Genomic DNA, 21,144 nt, shown 5'->3' with positions numbered 1-21,144 from the left:
CGTAGGGTGTCCGGGTCACGCGTGCGGAGGAAGGCACGGTAGAGACGACGGGATTCACGGAGGAGGAGGACGGCCTGTGGCGGTAAGGTAGGACGGTGGGGGTGGATGGCAACAGTAGGGACGTGGGCCTCAACGGCCTCAGACAAGGTCTGCTGGAGAAAGGAGGTGGCATGGGTGACATCATCGGGACGGCGGTAGGCGAGAGGGTGGCTATCGACCTGAGTGGAGAGGGTATCCCGGTAGGCATTCCAGTTGGCACGGGAATAGTCATGGATGTACTTAGGGGGAGGGTCATGACGAGGGTCGGGGCGGGGGTGACGGCCGTCTGAAACGGTGAGGAGGACAGGGAGATGGTCGCTACCAATAGGCTCCAGGACATCCACCGTAATGCGACCAAGGAGGTTGGGGGAGGAGAGAATAACATCGGGAGTGGAGTTGGATTCGGGACGGGTGTACTGGGGGATGGGGATGAGGTCGCCTTGAAGGGAGGAGAGGAACCGATGCCACCGCCGTAACTGGGCAGCGGAGCGACTATGGATGTTGAGGTCGGCGGCGATCACATAGGAGGAGAAGGTACGGTCGATGTGGGAGAGGAAGTCGAAAGGAAGAGGGGCGTTGGGGCGGACATAGATGGTGGCACAGGTAATGGTAAGGCCGGGGAAGAAGAGACTAAGGATCAGGTGTTCGGTGGGGTCGGGAAGGAGAGGTTGGAGCCGAACGGGGATCTGGCGGTGGTGGCCAATGGCAACTCCGCCACGCGCAACTGGGAGGGGATTATCGGAGCGGTGGAGGAGATAGGGGGAGGTGTGGATGGAGTGGTGGGGTTGGAGGAAGGTTTCATTAAGGAGGAAGGCATCCACACGGTGGGTAGCAAGGGTGTGCAGGAAGAGGTTCTTGTTGGCGGGAAGGGAGCGGATATTGTTGAAAAGGATAGACACTATCGGTCCGGGTGTGCTTATAACGCCGAGTTGGCAGAGTTGTACATGAGTCACATGAGTTCCAATTGGCGGAAACATTATCACATGTTTTCTGGCGAAGTAGTTCCGTGTTTATTCAGAAAAGCTGTTATTGTTTACATCCACTGGCGATGTTTCGATCTGAGCTCTTGAAAGGAGGTCGGCAGCCCATCTTGCTTGTCTGTTGTGCGGGCCCTCTAACTGGTAAGGGGCCTCTACGATAGCTATACATGCAGCATGGCTCAGTATTTATGCAGGGGACTTCGAACGATTTGTTAAGTCCATGCCACTTCGCTGGGCCATAGGAGGTCCAACACGATACTAACAAGGGGAGGCCGCCAATTGTGAAATTCTGATTCGATTCATACTGCGCATAATAAAAGCTCATGGCCAGAGGTGTAATGTGGCAAAGCACCAAGATGCACCTCTCAGCCGTTGTCGAGAAAATCGACAGTTAAAAGAAACCGTTCCGGTGAAATACTCTCTACGATTTACGATTTCCTACAGCACCGTGGCGCAGCGGTAAGCGCTCGGGTTTGTAATCCGAAGGTCGGCGGATCGAATCTCGCGCCATGCAAGTAATTTTTTTAGTATTTGTTTTTTGTTGGTTGGTTTGGGGAAGGAGACCAGACAGCGAGGTCATCGGTCGCATCGGATTAGGGAAGGACGGGGAAGGAAGTCGGCCGTGCCCTTTCAAAGGAACCATCCCGGCATTTGCCTGGAGCGATATAGGGAAATCACGGAAAACTTAAATCAGGATGGCCGGACGCGGGATTGAACCGACGTCCTGCCGAATGCGAGTCCAGTGTCTAACCACTGCGCCACCCTGCTCGGTTTTGTTTTTTGTAATTCAAATATATATTGCCGGGAATTATACATATATATATATATATATATATATATATATATATATATATATATATATATATATATATATATATATATATCTCAGTTGCAACAATTATGCATACAATAAGTTGTTGAAAGTCGTTTGTCGTGGAAAAACTGGCGACTTCGAACATGATTATGTTTTCCGCAAACAAAGTTGTATTTCACAAATGTTATTAATTGTCTTCATAATGTTTACACGTATAGTTAACGGAAGACGTAGAAACGATATTCCGAAACGAATACGTATAGCGTAAGTCAAACGTTCGCATTAGATATATATACACTCCTGGAAATTGAAATAAGAACACCGTGAATTCATTGTCCCAGGAAGGGGAAACTTTATTGACACATTCCTGGGGTCAGATACATCACATGATCACACTGACAGAACCACAGGCACATAGACACAGGCAACAGAGCATGCACAATGTCGGCACTAGTACAGTGTATATCCACCTTTCGCAGCAATGCAGGCTGCTATTCTCCCATGGAGACGATCGTAGAGATGCTGGATGTAGTCCTGTGGAACGGCTTGCCATGCCATTTCCACCTGGCGCCTCAGTTGGACCATAGTTCGTGCTGGACGTGCAGACCGCGTGAGACGACGCTTCATCCAGTCCCAAACATGCTCAATGGGGGACAGATCCGGAGATCTTGCTGGCCAGGGTAGTTGACTTACACCTTCTAGAGCACGTTGGGTGGCACGGGATACATGCGGACGTGCATTGTCCTGTTGGAACAGCAAGTTCCCTTGCCGGCCTAGGAATGGTAGAACGATGGGTTCGATGACGGTTTCGATGTACCGTGCACTATTCAGTGTCCCCTCGACGATCACCAGTGGTGTACGGCCAGTGTAGGAGATCGCTCCCCACACCATGATGCCGGGTGTTGGCCCTGTGTGCCTCGGTCGTATGCAGTCCTGATTGTGGCGCTCACCTGCACGGCGCCAAACACGCATACGACCATCATTGGCACCGAGGCAAAAGCGACTCTCATCGCTGAAGACGACACGTCTCCATTCGTCCCTCCATTGACGCCTGTCGCGACACCACTGGAGGCGGGCTGCACGATGTTGGGGCGTGAGCGGAAGACGGCCTAACGGTGTGCGGGACCGTAGCCCGGCTTCATGGAGACGGTTGCGAATGGTCCTCGCCGATACCCCAGGAGCAACAGTGTCCCTAATTTGCTGGGAAGTGGCGGTGCGGTCCCCTACGGCACTGCGTAGGATCCTACGGTCTTGGCGTGCATCCGTGCGTCGCTGCGGTCCGGTCCCAGGTCGACGGGCACGTGCACCTTCCGCCGACCACTGGCGACAACATCGATGTACTGTGGAGACCTCACGCCCCACGTGTTGAGCAATTCGGCGGTACGTCCACCCGGCCTCCCGCATGCCCACTATACGCCCTCGCTCAAAGTCCGTCAACTGCACATACGGTTCACGTCCACGCTGTCGCGGCATGCTACCAGTGTTAAAGACTGCGATGAAGGTCCGTATGCCACGGCAAACTGGCTGACACTGACGGCGGCGGTGCACAAATGCTGCGCAGCTAGCGCCATTCGACGGCCAACACCGCGGTTCCTGGTGTGTCCGCTGTGCCGTGCGTGTGATCATTGCTTGTACAGCCCTCTCGCAGTGTCCGGAGCAAGTATGGTGGGTCTGACACACCGGTGTCAATGTGTTCTTTTTTCCATTTCCAGGAGTGTATATATATATATATATATGGTTCAAATGGCTCTGAGCACTATGGGACTCAACTGCTGTGGTCATAAGTCCTCTAGAACTTAGAACTACTTAAACCTAACTAACCTAAGGACAGCACACAACACCCAGCCATCACGAGGCAGAGAAAATCCCCGACCCCGCCGGGAATCGAACCCGGGAACCCGGGCGTGGGAAGCGAGAACGCTACCGCACGACCACGAGATGCGGGCAATATATATATATTTGAATTACAAAAAAAAATACTAAAAAAAAAAGGTCGATCCGGCGACCTTCGGATTACGAACCCGAGCGCTTACCGCTGCGCCACGACGCTGTAGGAAATCATAAATCGTAGAGAGTATTTCACCGCAACGGTTTCTTTTAACTGTCGATTTTCTCGACAACGACTGAGAAGTGCATCTTGGTGCTGTGCCACACACTACACCTCTGGCCATGAGCTTTTATTATGCGCAGTATGAATCGAATCAGTGTAATTTCAAATCTTATCTAAACTTTTCCTGGGTTGCATGCTTAAAGCAAAATGTGTACCGCATTAACTGATTTGTAATCACATGTTTGAAACTGTTTTATAGACGACAATTTAATTTCTTAACGAATCTGAGGTTTAGCCTTACTCATTAAATGGAGACACGCTTCTGATAAGTGTGTAACATTGTGTAATGCTTGTGGTGGCTACTCATCAGTTTCAACCTCATGGTCATTCCCAAGTATTCGCATATATGTGGTCATGTCTACTATTTCTAAATCATACACGAATTCAAAAAAATAAAGTAGTGTGAAGAATTCAGACCTATAAGTACTGCTGAACATTAATTGTGCAACTTAGACATCAGTGGAATAGAAAAGCAACTGGAATCACTCAACAGAGGAAAGTCCACTGGACCTGACGGGATACCAATTCGATTCTACACAGAGTACGCGAAAGAACCTGCCCCACTTCTAACAGCCGTGTACCGCAAGTCTCTAGAGGAACGGAAGGTTCCAAATTATTGGAAAAGAGCACAGGTAGTCGCAGTCTTCAAAAAGGGTCGTCGAGCAGATGCGCAAAACTATAGGCCTATATCTCCGACGTCGATCTGTTGTAGAATTTTAGAGCATGTTTTTTGATCGAGTATCATGTCGTTTCTGGAAACCCAGAATCTACTATGTAGGAATCAACATGGATTCCGGAAACAGCGGTCGTGTGAGACCCAACTCACTTTATTTGTTCATGAGACCCAGAAAATATTAGATACAGGCTCCCAGGTAGATGCCATTTTCCTTGACTTCCGGAAGGCGTTCGATACAGTTCCGCACTGTCGCCTGGTAAACAAAGTATGAGCCTACGGAATATCAGACTAGCTGTGTGGCTGGATTGAAGAGTTTTTAGCAAACAGAATACAGCATGTTGTTATCAATGGAGGGACGTCTACAGACGTTAAACTAACCTCTGGCGTGCCACAGGGGAGTGTTATGGGACCATTGCTTTTCACAATATATATAAATGACCTAGCAGATAGTGTCGGAAGTTCCATGCGGCTTTTCGCGGATGATGCTGTAGTATATAGAGAAGTTGCAGCATTAGAAAATTGTAGCGAAATGCAGGAAGATCTGCAGCGGATAGGCACTTGGTGCAGGGAGTGGCAACTGACCCTTAACATAGACAAATGTAATGTATTGCGAATACATAAAAAGAAGGATCCTTTATTGTACGATTATATGATAGCGGAACGAACAGTGGTAGCAGTTACTTCTGTAAAATATCTCGGAGTATGCGTAAGGAACTATTTGAAGTGGAATGATCATATAAAATTAATTGTTGGTAAGGCGGGTACCAGGTTGAGATTCATTGGGAGAGTCCTTAGAAAATGTAGTCCATCAACAAATGAGGTGGCTTACAAAACACTCGTTCGACCTATACTTGAGTATTGCTCATCAGTGTGGGATCCGTACCAGGTCGGATTGACAAAGGAGATAGAGAAGATCCAAAGAGGAGCGGCGCGTTTCGTCACAGGGTTATTTGGTAAGCGTGATAGCGTTACGGAGATGTTTAGCAAACTCGAGTGGCAGACTCTGTAAGAGAGGTGCTCTGCATCGCGGTGTAGCTTGCTCGCCAGGTTTCGAGAGGGTGCGTTTCTGGATGAGGTATCGAATATATTGCTTCCCCCTACTTATACCTCCCGAGGAGATCACGAATGTAAAATTAGAGAGATTAGAGCGCGCACGGAGGCTTTCAGACAGTCGTTCTTCCCGCGAACCATACGCGACTGGAACAGGAAAGGGAGGTAATGACAGTGGCACGTAAAGTGCCCTCCGCCACACACCGTTGGGTGGCTTGCGGAGTATAAATGTAGATGTAGATGTAGATGTACACCATGGTTCAACAAATCTAACCGAAACATGCATCGAAATTCTTTCCTACATTTTATTTTTTGACTTCATGTCTAGGGTTCTCGTATTATTTTTAAACATATTCGTGATATTTTCAAAACAACACACAAAAAATAAGGAAAAATGAGTAAAAACCAGAACATGAGAGATTTGCCCTGAATATAGGCATCATAACTACGTATTTTTGCATAATACCACTGATTATTTAACAGTAATTCATATCCAGTATGGATGTTAATATAAATTAAAATTTCCCGCATTTTGCATTGAAGATTATGGTAAAGACTGGCGGTTACTTGAGCAGTACTCTTCAGGGGTGCGTATTTGCTCTAGAAGTTAATTTTCATTAAGTACCAAGTTGCAGAATCCCATACGAGGGTGGCTAACAAATGTAGTAATTATCATTCTCAGAGCTTTTACTGTTTCTAACTTGAGTCTGCCCTTTTTTTTCGTCTATGAACAAATCTTTAACTAGTGAAACATTAGTTCGATACATGCGTTACAACCTGGGACAGCTAGTCAAAGTTCAGCCAAGCTTCACCAATAAGTAGTAATCAATTTTTGATCCTTAAGAGTCAACTTGAAACACAGCTTTCTGTTTATGAGTTACTATGTTGCTCCATCCTCGGTGTCCAATACTGAATTTTGCACCCACAAACTGTACGTTCAGCATTCTCATCGTGTACTTTAACAAAGAGTAATTTTTGCAGTGTGTTGCTGCTCCATTTGACTTGCGTTATCCCATGGTTAACACAGGTAATGTTACGAAAAAAAGTGTCAAAGTCATTCCCTGAAGAATCGGTAATGTTAAAATACTGCACAACAGTAGAACACTCCCAAGTCAGAGCACGTGCAATCGTATACAAGATCGTAGTTCCATCGAGTATTCAAAACTACATCGAACTTGAAAATCACTACAGTTTTACGCCAAACTGAATGTTAATCGACCGTGATTGCTTCAAAAATCTTGTTGGAGTCTTCAGTCCAAAGGCTGATTTGATGCAACTCTCCTGTGGCAGCCTTTTCCTCGCCCAAAAACTACTCCAACCTACAAGATTCTGAATCGGCTTAGTGTATTCATCTCTTGGTCTCCCTCTACGATTTTTACCCTCAGTGCCTCCCTGCAGTACTAAATTGGTGATCCCTTGATGCCTCAGAATGCGTCCTCTCAATCAATCCCTTCTTTTGGTCAAGTTGTGCTACAAATTTCTTTTCTCCTCAGTTCTATTCAGTAACTCCTCATTACTTGCCTGAGCTACCCATCTGAGCTTCTGCATTCATCTGTAACACCACATTTCAAAAGCTTCTATTCTCTTCTTGTCTAAACTCTTTCTTGTCCATGTTTCACATACATCTTTCAGAAAAGATTTCTTGACACTTAACATGCTAACAATTCTGTCTTCTTCAGGAACGCTTTTCTTGCCATTGCCTGTCTTCTATCCTCTCTACTTCGTGCAACCTCAGTTATTTTGGTGTCCAAGTCTACTCATCTACTACTTTAAGCGTTCGTTTCCTAATCTAATTCCCTCAATGGCACCTGATTTAATTCGACTGCATTCCATTACCCTCGTTTTGATCTTGTCGATGTTCATCTTATTTCCTTCTTTCAAAACACTGTCCATTTCATTCAACTGCTCTTCCAAATCTTTTGCTGCCTCTGACAGAATTACAAACTCACCAGCAAACATCAAAGTTAATTACTTCTTCTCCCTGGACTTCCATTCCTTCTCCAAATTTTTCTTTACTTTCCTGTAGTGCTTGCTCAATATACAGTTTGAGTAACATGGGGATAGGCTACAACCCTGTATCATTTTGTTGCCAACCACCAATTCCCTTTCATGCCCTCGACTCTTACAACTGCTATCTGGTTTCTGTATAAGTTGTAAATAGCCTTTCACGCACTATATTTTACCGCTGCTACCTTCAGAATATCAAGGAGAGTGTTCCAGTCAACATCGTCAAAAGCTTTCTCTAAGTCTACAAACGCTATAAAACTAGGTTTGCCTTTCCTTAACCTATATTTTGAGAAAAATCGTAGAGTCAGAATATGGAAAGGTTTTTCATAAGCCGCTTGCAGTTACAAACTTTTTTGTCATTTAGACTATTTAGTGAAGTAACTCATTTCGAGGTATAAACCAAACTTGAGGCTATGATGACAATACCAAAACATTTAACAAAACTACCCACTGTAATCAAAGTTGATGTGTAGATTCTTTGCATGTGCTTTGATGTATTGATTCTTTCCATGTGTTGTGGTCATCCTGTGGCAAAATGGAAGGATAACCTTATATGAGGGAAAATTCATGTGATATATAGGCGTGCTGTTCATATACTTTTTTTTAGTCTTTAATAAAAGAATCTTAAATAATCACTCGCTTGAGTAATTATTTAAAAATTTTTTGTGCAAATAGGAGACCAGCATACCAAGTGAACATTCCCTCATAAAATACTATCCTTCCCTTTGTGCACAGGATGTGCCCAGCACGTGGCAAGACTTAGCACAATAACATTAATATATGCGTGTAATTTTGTTAACTACTTGCCATCGTAGCCACATTATGAGTTTATACCTTCAAACACGTTACCTCATTAAATAATATGAATCTCAACAAATTTTGCCTCTAGTAGCAGTCTCTGTAAATCCTTTTGAATACTGTTTAATTTTTACGTATGCGTAATCGTAATGCAATCATTCCAAACCTCCAGGCTGACTAAGCTGTGAATCTTTAGAGAAAAAAAAGTCACGCTACATAAGACGAAAATCCAGGACATTCCAGTTTCCACGAAGACGGTTCGGGACATAGGCACATTGTGTTAAAAATCAGTACTGTCCCGAATATATCGGGACAAAAGGGAAGTGAGTTAATCTGTAGTCTAGAAACAGCAGGCGTGTGACGAATTACATGGAAATGTTTGGTACCAGCACCGAGGTTCAGACTGGCTAACAGGAAGCTACAGCCTGAGGGGAAACATACCTTCATTTAGACAGTCTTTCATTGTACCTACAGAACCCACTTCTATTACACCTAGTTCAAAGCTTGGTGTAACACGCCAAGTGTCTCTGTAGACGATCAAACAATTGGTCACATACCGCATCTTTGTCAAATTATTTGGCAATATGCCGCTTTGTTTCATCTGTCTGTCAAACAAAGTTTCAAATGTTTGAGAGATATTTTGCCCGCCAGCCAACTTGACAACCACGTTTGATACTTGTGTTTGTCAAACAACAGCCAGTTGCTTCTCAGTTTTCAAAGACGATTGACCGTATGAATGATCCTCCGGCATGCAGTTTGAATGAAAAAGAATTTTTATAACAGTTTATTTCTTTACATCGCAGTTTATTTATTTATATCTTGAGTTGCCACAGATCTGGAAATTAAGATCAATTGACCACATCCACATCCAAAAAACATTGGAAAATGCAAACAGAAAATGAAATTTATACGATAAGCATGACATACAAGTGGGAGTGTAACAAAATAAAATCTGTAGACGATCAAACAATTGGTCACATACCGCATCTTTGTCAAATTATTTGGCAATATACCGCTTTGTTTCATCTGTCTGTCAAACAAAGACAAAGTTTCAAATGTTTGAGAGATTTTTAACCGCCAGCCAACTTGACAACCACGTTTGATACTTGTGTTTGTCAAACAACAGCCAGTTGCTTCTCAGTTTTCAAAGACGATTAACCGTATGAATGATCCTCAGGCATGCTTTTTGAATAAAAAAAGAATTTTTATTGCAGCTTATTTCTTTATATCTTTGGTTCCCACAAATGTGGAAACTAAGATCAAGGGACCACGACCACATCCAAAAAAACATTGGAAATTGTAAAGAAAAAATGAAATTTATACGACATGCACGACATGCAAGTGGGAGTGTAACAAAATAATATTGTCTTTCAATGATATTGCTGCAAACGTTTCCATGATAAAAGTCGCTCAGCCTGCAAGGTGCAGCGTAGAATACAAATTTTCACTCTTTGAAACCTACTCCAGTTCCCATATATCTGAAAGTTACAGATAATTTTTGTGAAACTGGAGTACTGGAGTAAGTTTCACATGCTATTAAAAGCTTGGTTGTCCATTTCGAGAAACTTGATTCATTCACTAGGGTCTATGTGTAATTTCCCCTCGGAAGTTTCTGACAGGTAAATTCGTCTCTCAATTTCAACCATTCCAGTGGAGCAATGTCTTGTTACCTTTTCAACCTTCATAGATAATGCTACATTCAGAGGAAGAAACGTGTGGTCTGAACTGGTAGACATTACCAGTGGTGTGGAAATACAAAGGGCGTTCAAAAAGTTTGCACAGTCGTCTATAGTTTTGCAGGAGGAGAGTGAAATTTTTGTGAACATACTTGGAACATTTGTCTATAAGTTGGTATACAAAATTGTTTCTTTTTTTTTATTTACAGGTGAGCCATAATGGACCGTCAAGTAGATGTTGGGTTGTGACAATGGTCGGTGATGGAGTTCCTCTTCAAGACCGGCGATGACTCTCGCGCATCGATTCACAGGAAGTTGCTCCCTGTTTATGGGGAGGACACAGTGATGAGATGATGATGTTTTGGTTTGTGGGGCGCTCAGTCCAATTTCGCCACTTTCCTGGATGATGATGAAATGATGAGGACAACACAAACACCCAGTCATCTCGAGGCAGGTGAAAATCCCTGACCCCGCCGGGAATCGAACCCGGGACCCCGTGCTCGGGAAGCGAGAACGCTACCGCGAGACCACGAGCGGCGGACGGAGGACACAGTGGATCGCAGCAGTATCCGGCAAGGGTTGCAAAGGTTTAAAGAAGGTGATTTCTCTCTACTGGACAATCCACGATGCGGTAGACCACCGACGACAATGAGTGATGTGAATAAGGAGACCGCTGATCAAATCATCCAAAATGACAGGTGTGTGACGACACGACAGCTTGCTGAAAAGACTCGTCTGTCATTGGGTAGTGTGGTATCACTGGTACAGTCTCTAGGGTAGAGAAAAATATATATGACGGTAGTACCTGTTCCCGAAAGAACAGTTACAGTGGATGACCATGCAGCTTTGCTAGAAATGAAATGATAATTAAATGGACACCCTAGCTGCAAACAGGCGTTGATGTACTTCATTGGGGACATGTTGAAAATGTGTGCCCCGACCGGGACTCGAACCCGGGACCTCCTGCTTACATGGCAGACGCTCTACCCATCTGAGCCACCGCGGGCACAGAGGATAGTCAACATGTCCCCAATGAAGTACATCAACGCCTGTTTGCAGCTAGGGTGTCCATTTAATTATCATTTCACGTAGCGAAAAATCTGTGCACGTTGGGTGCCTAGATTATTGACAAGAGAAATTAAAACGATGAGGAAGAATGTGTGCGAGGGTCTCACGAAGACCTTTACTGAAGAGTGGAAACAGTGTTTCGACGGCGTCATTACCTAGGATGAAATATGGTTGTTTTCGTGCGAATGTGAGAGCAACACCCAATCCGTGGAGTGGCGTCATCCGGGTTCCCCTAGGAAGAAGAAACCAAGACTTTCACGAACAGCAGGCCGAAAGGCGATGGCCTCCTTCTTCTGGGATCACTGTAGTGTCATTTTCATTGAATTTTTGGAAACTGGCTCCACAATTAACTGGGACCGTAACCAGAATGACATTTTCACTCTGCAGCGGAGTGTGCGCTGATAGGAAACTTCCTGGCAGATTAAAACTGTGTGCCAGACCGAGACTCGAACTGGGGACCTTTGCCTTTCGCGGGCAATTGCTCTACCAACTGAGCTACCCGAGCAGGACTGACGCCCCGTCGTCACAGCTTTACTTCTGCCAGTACCTCGTCTCCTACCTTCCAAACTATACAGAAGCTCTCCTGCATAACTTGCAGAACTAGCACCCCTGAAAGAAAGGATATTGCGGAGACGGCTTAGCCACAGCCTAGGGGATGTTTCCAGAATGAGATTTTCGCTCTACAGCGGAGTGTGCCCTGATAGGAAACTTCCTGGCAGATTAAAACTGTGTGCCGGCCCGAGACTCGAACTCGGGGCCTTTGCGTTTCGTGGGCAAGTACTCTACAATCGCAGGAGAGCTTCTGTATAGTTTGGAACGTACCAGGAGACGAGGTACTGACATAAGTAAGGGTGTGAGTGTGGGTCGTGAGTGGTGGTTGGATAGCTCAGTTGGTAGAACACTTGCCCGCAAAAGGCGAGAGTCCCGAGTTCGAGTCTCGGTACGGCGTACAGTTTTAATGGGACCGTAACTGTTTGTCATTGGACGAGCCGCGATGTGTTATCGAGACCCATAGGCTACAGCTTCAGGGTCTGCTCATCAGGCTACACCGTGACAATGTCAAACCACATACAGCCCTTATGACAAGAGCAGAAAATCAGGAAAATGGGTTGAAAAATTGTTCCTCATCCTCCCTACAGTCCGGACTTGGCTCCATCTGATTTTTACCTCTTTGGTGGTCTAAAGGCCCATCTGCGCAGTAAAACATTTGATAGTGAGGAAGACCTTATTTCCTGTGTCAAGCAATGGTGTGAAAAGTCAATCCCCAGAATTTTACGAACGTGCATTTATATCGTGGAAAGAATGTTGGGCCAGATGCGTCACACCTGATGGAGGCTTCATTGAGAAGTTACAATTAAATCAATACAATGAAATGAATACCCTTAGCTGCACCCAGGCGTTGATATACATCAAAGGGAACAGTTGAAAATGTGTGTCCCGACCGGGACTCGAACCCAGGGCCTCCTGCTTACCCCTTAGCTGCATCCAGGCGTTGATATACATCAACGGGGACAGTTGAAAATGTGTGTCCTGAGCGGGGCTCGAACCCAGGAACTCATGCTTACATGGCAGACGCTCTATGCATCTGGGCCATCAAGGACATGGAATGTAGCGCGCCTGCAGGGACTAATCTCTGGCACGCCTCCCGTAAGACCCACATGCCCAACTTATTGTCCCAAATTATATTCCCAGTGCCCCTGCCCACTGCACTCATTACTCACGGCTTTTCCGATTCCTGTTAAGAGTTCGGGCAATGTGTGTGCATCCGCACAGAAGATGGTCAAATCGTCGGTGACCCTTAACTATATATATGAAGATGGTGTCTGTTCTCTTGGAGATGTCTGAGAGAACAGACAACATCTTGATATACTGGGTGATCAAAAAGTCAGTATAAATTTGAAAACTTAGTAAGCCATGGAATAATGTAGATACAGAGGTAAAAATTGACACACATGCTTGGAATGACATGGGGTTTTATTAGAACCACTCAATATTGCTAGATGCATGAAAGATCTTTTGCGCGCGTCATTTGGTGATGGTCGTGTGCTCAGCCGCCACTTTCGTCATGCTTGGCCTCCCAGGTCCCCAGACCTCAATCTGGCTTTGGGGTTACCTGAAGTCGCAAGTGTGTCTTGATCGACCCACATCTCTAGGGATACTGAAAGACAACATCCGACGCCAATGCCTCACCATAACTCCGGACATGCTTTACAGTACTGTTCAGAACATTATTCCTCGACTATAGCTATTGTTGAGGAATGATGGTGGACATACTGATCATTTTCTGTAAACAACATCATCTTTGTTTTGTCTTACTTTCTTATGTTAATTATTGCTATTCTGATCAGATGAAGCGCCATCTGTCGGACATTTTTTGAACTTTTGTATTTTTTTATTCTAATAAAACCCCATGTCATTCCAAGCATGTGTGTCAATTTGTACCTCTCTATCTACATTATTCCATGGCTTATTTAGTTTTCAAACTTATACTGACTTTTTGGTCACCCTGCATACATTGAGTAGGCTCAATGTATAGCTGAATGTTCCAAGTATGTTCACAACTAAATTTCATTCTCCTCCAACAAAGAATAAAAAAATTAGAGACAACAGTGCAAAAGTTTTGTAGTTTTCGACGTGATGCACACACAGTGTGAGTCCTGCTTCAGATCTGTGATTAAGTTTGACAAACGTGGTCTGTAAATCTGTGTACTTGTTTGACAAACATCGAATTTGAGGAAATGTCTGAATGTGCAAGCGACAGGTGTGAGTTTGCGATGTGATATAGACAGTGTAAGACCAGCTTCAAAACTGCGATTAAGTTTGACAAATGTGGTTTGTAAATCTGTGTACTTGTTTGACAAACATGGAATTTGACGAAATGTCTGAATGTGCAAGTGACAGGCGTGAGTTTGCGATGTGATATACACAGTGTGAGACCAGCTTCAAAACTGCGACTAAGTTTGACAAACGTGGTTTGTAAATCTGTGTACTTGTTTGACAAATATCGAATTTGACGAAATGTCTGAATGTGCAAGCGACAGGTGTGAGTTTCCGATGTGATATACACAGTGTTCAGAACTGCGACTAAGTTTGACAAACGTGATTTGTAAGTCTGTGTACTTGTTTGAAAAACATCGAATTTGACGAAATGTCTGAATGTGCAAGTGACAGGTGTGAGTTTCCGATGTGATACACAGTGTTCAGAACTGCGACGAAGTTTGAAAAACGTGATTTGTAAGTCTGTGTACTTGTTTGAAAAACATCGAATTTGACGAAAAGTCTGAATGTGCAAGCGACAGGTGTGAGTTTGCGATGTGATATACACAGTGTGAGACCTGCTTCAGAACTGCGACTAAGTTTGACAAACGTGGTTTTTAAGTCTGTGTACTTGTTTGACAAACATCGAATTTGAGGAAAAGTCTGAATGTGCAAGCGACAGGTGTGAGTTTGCGATGTGACATACACAGTGTGAGACCAGCTTCAAAACTGCGATTAAGTTTGACAAACGTGGTTTGCAAATCTGTGTACTTGTTTGACAAACATCGAATTTGACGAAAAGTTTGAACGCGCAAGCGACAGGTGCGGCGGACACTGACCTTGGCAGATGCGCTCGACGGCGGGCACGAAGTACCTGTCGCAGACGACGGCGAGCGCGACGAACAGGTAGAGCGAGGCGAGCACGTGCAGCACGACGGCGCCCTCCTGGCGCTGCTGCTCCGAGAAGAGGTCGCGCGGGAAGTCGTCGATGGCGGGCGGCGTGCAGTTGGGCAGCCCCTGCGCCGCGCCTGCAACGCAACACGACTTTTGTTGAAGGCGACCGCCAACAGCCGTCAAGTAACGTATAAACAGCATGTTCAACCAACAGCGGCTATTTTTATTTAAAACACAAATGCCGACCTCTTTCAGTCACAGACCGTCTTCACGGATTCCGTCCAAAGATACACTATGTGATCAAAAGTATCCGGACACCTGGCTGAAAATGACTTGGAGTTCGTGGCGCCCTCAATCGGTAATGTTGGAATTCCAATATAGTGTAGGCCCACCCATAGCCTTGATGACAACTTCCGCAACCATACGTTCAATCACGTGGTGGAAGGTTTCATGGGGAATGCCAGCCTGTTCTTGACGGAGTGCTACACTGAGGAGAGGTATCGTGTGGGTCGGTGAGGCCTGGCACGAAGTCGGTGTTCTATAGAATTCAGGTCAGGACTCTGTGCAGGCGAGTCCATTACAGGGATGTTACTGTCATGTAAGCACTCTGCCACAGGCCGTGCATTATGAACAGGTCCACGATTGTTTTGAAAGATGCAGTCACCATACCCGAATTGCTCTTCAACAGTGGGGAGCAAGAGGGTGCTTAAAACATCAATGTAGGCCTGAGCTGTGATACTGCCACGCAAAACAACAGGAGTGCAAGCCCCCTCCACGAAAAAGACAACCACACCATAACACCACTGTCTCCGAATTTTGCTGTTGGCACTACACACGCTGGCAGATGACGTTCAACCAGGCATTCGCGAAAACCACAATCAGCCACACTGTCTACCGTCACTCCACATAGCGTTTTCCCACTGTTCAATCGCCCAGTGCTTATGCTCCTTACACCCAGCGATGCATTGTTTCGCATTTACCGGCATGGTGTGCGGTTAATGAGCAGCCGCTCGACTATGAAATCTAAGTTTTCTCACCTCCCGCCTAGCTGTCTTATTACTTGCAGTGGATCCTGATGCAGTTTGGAATGTCTGTGTGATGGTCTGGATAAATGTCCGCCTATCACACATTACGACCCTCTTCAGCAGCCGGTGTTCTCTGCTGTCAGCCAACAGACGAGGTCGGCCTGTACACTTTTGTGCTGTACGTGTCCCTTCACTTTTGCACCTCACTATCACATTGGAAGCCAAAGAACTAGGGATGTTTGAGTGTGGAAATCTCGCGTAGAGATGTATGACAGAGTGACACCCAAACACCTGACCACATTCGAAGTCTGAGAGTTCCGCAGAGTGCCCTCCCACGATGTCTGATGACTACTGACGTCGCTGATATGGAGTACCTGGCAGTAGGTGGCAGCACAATGTAGCTAATGTGAAAAAGGTATGTTTTTGGGGGTGTCCAGATGCTTTTGAATACACAGTGTATGTAGCGTGCATATTGACATAGCGATCAACTCACACACCTCAAAAAGCATTTACATGGACCATGTTTTACGGCATTATGTGGCCGCAATGCTATTGTCGACAACACTGCTGCAATGTGGCTGCATTACCGACAATATTGCTGATGGAACCGGCTGATGGACGCTGTTGCCAAATTACTGCTGAGGTGTTTCCCGTGGCATCCACTCTGAATGCAGGATACATTATACAGCCAGGTCATATCACCCCCTTTCCCTGTGTACATAGAGGCATTCGATTTGTTTGATGTTTGCAGGAATGCAGAAGTGAGTGAAAGCACAACCATGTATTCTATATATTTGATGTATACATCTATGACCAGAATTATGGAACTTAGAAAATAATGTGCATAAGGGGCGATCAAGACGTTTCTGTTTGAGGGCATTGCTGCAGCGTGTACGCAGTGTACTGCGACTCCAATAAGGGTATACAGGGTGTTTCAAAAAGGTACGGCCAAACTTTCAGGAAACATTCCTCACACACAAATAAAGAAAAGATGTTATGTGGACATGTGTCCGGAAACGCTTCATTTCCATGTTAGAGCTCATTTTAGTTTCGTCCACCTACGCTCAACGGAGCACGTTATCATGATTTCATACAGGATACTCTACCTGAGCTGCTAGAACATGTGCCTTTACAAGTACGACACAACACGTGGTTCATGCACGATGGAGCTCCTGCACATTTCAGTCGAACTGTTCGTACACTTCTCAACAACAGATTCGGTGACCGACGGATTGGTAGAGGCGGACCAATTCCGTGGCCTCCACGCTCTCCTGACCTCAACCCTCTCGACTTTCATTTATGGGGTCATTTGAAAGCTCTCGTCTACGCAACCCCGGTACCAAATGTAGAGACTCTTCGTGCTCGTATTGTGGACGGCTGTGATACAATACGCCATTCTCCAGGGCTGCATCAGCGCATCAGGGATTCCGTGCGACGGAGGGTGGATGCACGTATCCTCGCTAACGGAGGACGTTTTGAACATTTCCTGTAACAAAGTGTTTGAAGTCACGCTGGTACGTTCTGTTGCTGTGTGTTTCCATTCCATGATTAATGTGATTTGAAGAGAAGTAATGAAATGAGCTCTGACATGGAAAGAAAGCGTTTCCGGACACATGTCCACATAACATATTTCCTTTCTTCGTATGTGAGGAATGTTTCCTGAAAGTTTGGCCGTACTTTTTTGTAACACCCTGTATAAGCACCAATATTAGGCCAGGGATTACTGGTGTACTCACATCTTTCTGACGTGCGTGCGGTAATTGCAGAAATGCCATACCAAATGCATCCAAACATACTTTCCTTGGTTGCCAAAAGACAAACACCAGTAGACATCCATTGGAGAATGAAGGACGTGTAAGAGGGCAGCACATGTGTTGGAGACCTTCGTTGTGGAATGGTGCGCCAAGTTCCATGTCAGTCGCAATTCGACATAAGGTGCCAGTTGACCTGGGAGGTCGCCCTCACCCATTACGCCCAAGTTTGAGACGCTCGAGCAACCACCTTATAGTCCTGACCTCTCCCCACGCAATTATCATGCCTTCAGTTACTTAAAAAAGGCCTTGAAGGGTCGACAATTCCTGACTGATAAGGATGTGCAGGGCCCAGTTACGGACTTCTCCATGCAGCAGGACATAGAGTTTTACAAAACGCGTAATGGTGGCGTCATTGACTGATTGGAATCTCTATTCTGGACTACATGGCTCTAAAACAGAACTTTCTGATCGCTCCTTATACGAAGACCTGAATGTGAAAAAGGACATCCTTGCTGGTACTGTCATAGTAGAAGATCTGCAGTGTATCCTCTAACACTACCTTTTTTATGCAGAAATAACCGATACCGTGTATAATATCGATTCTTGTATATGTGAACGTTATATCAGCTGTCTAACTGAATGGACTTCTTATGATTTTGTATGTTTCAGGCTAAAATGTATAAAAAGAAATTATTCGTTGCACTCTGTAAGTACGGTTAAAATTATTCTTCTTTTAAAAATAATTGAAATTACGAAATTTCTGTCAGATTTAAAATATACAGGGTGAGTCACCTAACGTTACCGCTGGATATATTTCGTAAACAACATCAAATACTGACGAATCGATTCCACAGACCGAACGTCAGGAGAGGGGCTAGTGTAATTGTTTAATACAAACCATACAAAAATGCAAGGACGTATGTTTTTTTAACACAAACCTATGTTTTTTTAAATGGAACTCCGTTAGTTTTGTTAGCACATCTGAACATATAAACAAATACGTAATCAGTGCCGTTTGTTGCATTGCAAAATGTGAATTACATCCGGAGATATTGTAACCTAAAGTTGACGCTTGGGTACCACTCCTCCACTGTTCGATCGTGTGTATCGGAGAGCACCGAGTTACGTATGGATCCAAAGGGAACGGTGATGGACCTTAGGTGCAGAAGAGACTGGAACAGCACATTACGTCCACATGTTAACACCTTTTTATTGGTCTTTTTCACTGGCGCACATGTACATTACCATGAGGGGTGAGGTACACGTACACACGAGGTTTCCGTTTTCAATTACGGAGTGGAATAGAGTGTGTCCCGACATGTCAGGCCAATAGATGTTCAATGTGGTGGCCTTCATTTGCTGCACACAGTTGCAATCTCTGGCGTAATGAATGTCGTACACGCCGCAGTACATCTGGTGTAATGTCGCCGCAAGCTGCCACAATACGTTGTTTCATATCCTCTGGGGTTGTAGGCACATCACGGTACACATTCTCCTTTAACGTACCCCACAGGAAGAAGTCCAGAGGTGTAAGATGAGGAGAACGGGCTGGCCAATTTATGCGCCCTCCACGTCCTATGAAACGCCCGTCGAACGTGTACCTCACCCCTCATGGTAATGTACATGTGCGTCAGTGAAAAAGACCAATAAAAAGGTGTCATCATGTGGACGTAATGTGTTGTTCCAGTCTCTTCTGTACCTAAGGTCCATCACCGTTCCCTTTGGATCCCTACGTAATTCGGTGCTCTCCGATACACACGATCGAACAGCGGAGGAGTGGTACTCGAGCGTCAACTTTAGGTTACAATATCTCCGGATGTAATTAACACTTTACAATGCAACAAACGGCACTGATTACGTATTTGTTTATATGTTCAGATGTGCTAACAAAACTAACGGGGTTCCATTTAAAAAAACGTAGGTTTGTGTTAAAAAACATACTTCCGTGCATTTTTTATGGTTTGTATTAACCAATTACACTAGCCCCTCTCCTCACGTTCGGTCTGTGGAATCGATTCGTCAGTATTTGATGTGGTTTGCGAAAAATATCCAGCGGTAACGTTAGGTGACTCACCCTGTATATTATTAATTGTACAATCTAACGCTCATGATTAAATTTAATTCTGGAATCATTTTAGAAGTAATGATATAAATTAATAAAGATCCTTTCTGTGTCAAGAAAGTTTGTAAACTCTTTGCTTTGTAAACTCTTTGGAATATTGTGAGTACCACAGAAAGTTGAGAGTGATAGGCATGCATGCCTTTTATGGAATCAGACGTGTATTTGATTGTGTCACTAACTACGTAATTTTTGGTGTGATAAAAGTGAAAATTGTAAAGTCGGTGTGATTTAGAAGAATGGGATACAATAAAAAGATATTCACGGCAACAGGCAAATCTCCATGAGTTATTTCGTTTCCAGGAAACCTCAACGTTAGAAAAATTACAACCTCAAGAATGTACCTCTAGACACAACAAGAATTAGAGGCAACAACAACGAGATAATGAAGATAAGTGAAAAGTTTTTCTTTTTCAGTGGGCACGGGACCATTAGATCCGATTGTCGATCAATAGAAACGTGTCGGCTTTTCGGGTGAATCACATTTTTTCTGCACCAGGTCGATGGTCGTCTGCACAGACGCCGTCATGGAGGTGAACATCGGCTCGAAACGTGCTGCGCCCCACGGGTGCAGGCGGGTGGCAGCAGTGTTAATGAGCTACGTGGAGGCGTTCTCCTGCGTCTGCGTGGGACCTGCGGCAGTAATCGAAGACACGCCGACAGCTGCGTACCACCTGCATCGCTCCATAGTCGATGTCTCCGCCGACGGCGATGTTACACTACTGGCCATTAAAATTGCTACACCACGAAGATGACGCGCTACAGACGCGAAATTTAACCGACAGGAAGAACATGCTGTGATATGCAAATGATTAGCTTTTCAGAGCATTCACACAAGGTTGGCGCCGGTGGCGACACCTACAACGTCCTGACGTGAGGAAAGTTTCCAACCGATTTCTCGTACACAAACAGCAGTTCACCGGCGTTGCCTGGTGAAACGTTGTTGTGATGCCTCGTGTAAGGAGGAGAAATGCGTACCATCACGTTTCCGACTTCGATAACGAACGGATTGTAGCCTATCGCGATTGCGGTTTATCGTATCGCGACATTGCTGCTCGCGTTGGTCGAGATCCAATGACTGTTAGCAGAATATGGAATCGGTGGGTTCAGGAGGATAATACGGAACGCCGTGCTGGATCTCAACGGCCTCGTATCACTGGCAGTCGAGATGGCAGGCATTTCATCCAAACGGCTGTAACGGATCTTGCAGCCACATCTCGATCCCTGAGTCAACAGATGGGGTCGTTTGCAAGACAACAACCATCTGCACGAACTGTTCGACGACGTTTGCAGCAGCACGGAGTACCAGCTCGGAGACCGTGGCTGCAGTTACCCTTGAAGCTGCATCACAGACAGGAGCGCCTGCGATGGTGTATT

General features: G+C 45.2%; 1 protein-coding gene and 1 non-coding gene across 3 annotated transcripts in view; both read right to left on the bottom strand.

Annotated features, from left to right (window-relative positions):
* Positions 1–21,144, bottom strand: part of LOC126108673 (sodium/potassium/calcium exchanger 3) — a 690,465-nt gene that overhangs the window by 97,860 nt on the left and 571,461 nt on the right. For both annotated transcript variants that reach the window (XM_049913982.1, XM_049913981.1), the window contains exon 2: positions 14,815–15,003. In XM_049913982.1, the coding sequence (XP_049769939.1) occupies positions 14,815–15,003 (189 nt within the window). The remainder of the gene's footprint in view (positions 1–14,814; positions 15,004–21,144) is intronic.
* On the bottom strand, positions 11,083–11,157 carry Trnat-ugu (transfer RNA threonine (anticodon UGU)). Its single transcript has one exon. It is a non-coding gene; the product is annotated as a tRNA-Thr (tRNA).

The sequence above is a fragment of the Schistocerca cancellata genome, chromosome 11, assembly GCF_023864275.1.
Source record: "Schistocerca cancellata isolate TAMUIC-IGC-003103 chromosome 11, iqSchCanc2.1, whole genome shotgun sequence".
NCBI lineage: Eukaryota > Metazoa > Arthropoda > Insecta > Orthoptera > Acrididae > Schistocerca > Schistocerca cancellata.
Note: the sequence above shows the minus strand (reverse complement) of the source record. Positions and strands in the feature narration are given on the sequence as shown.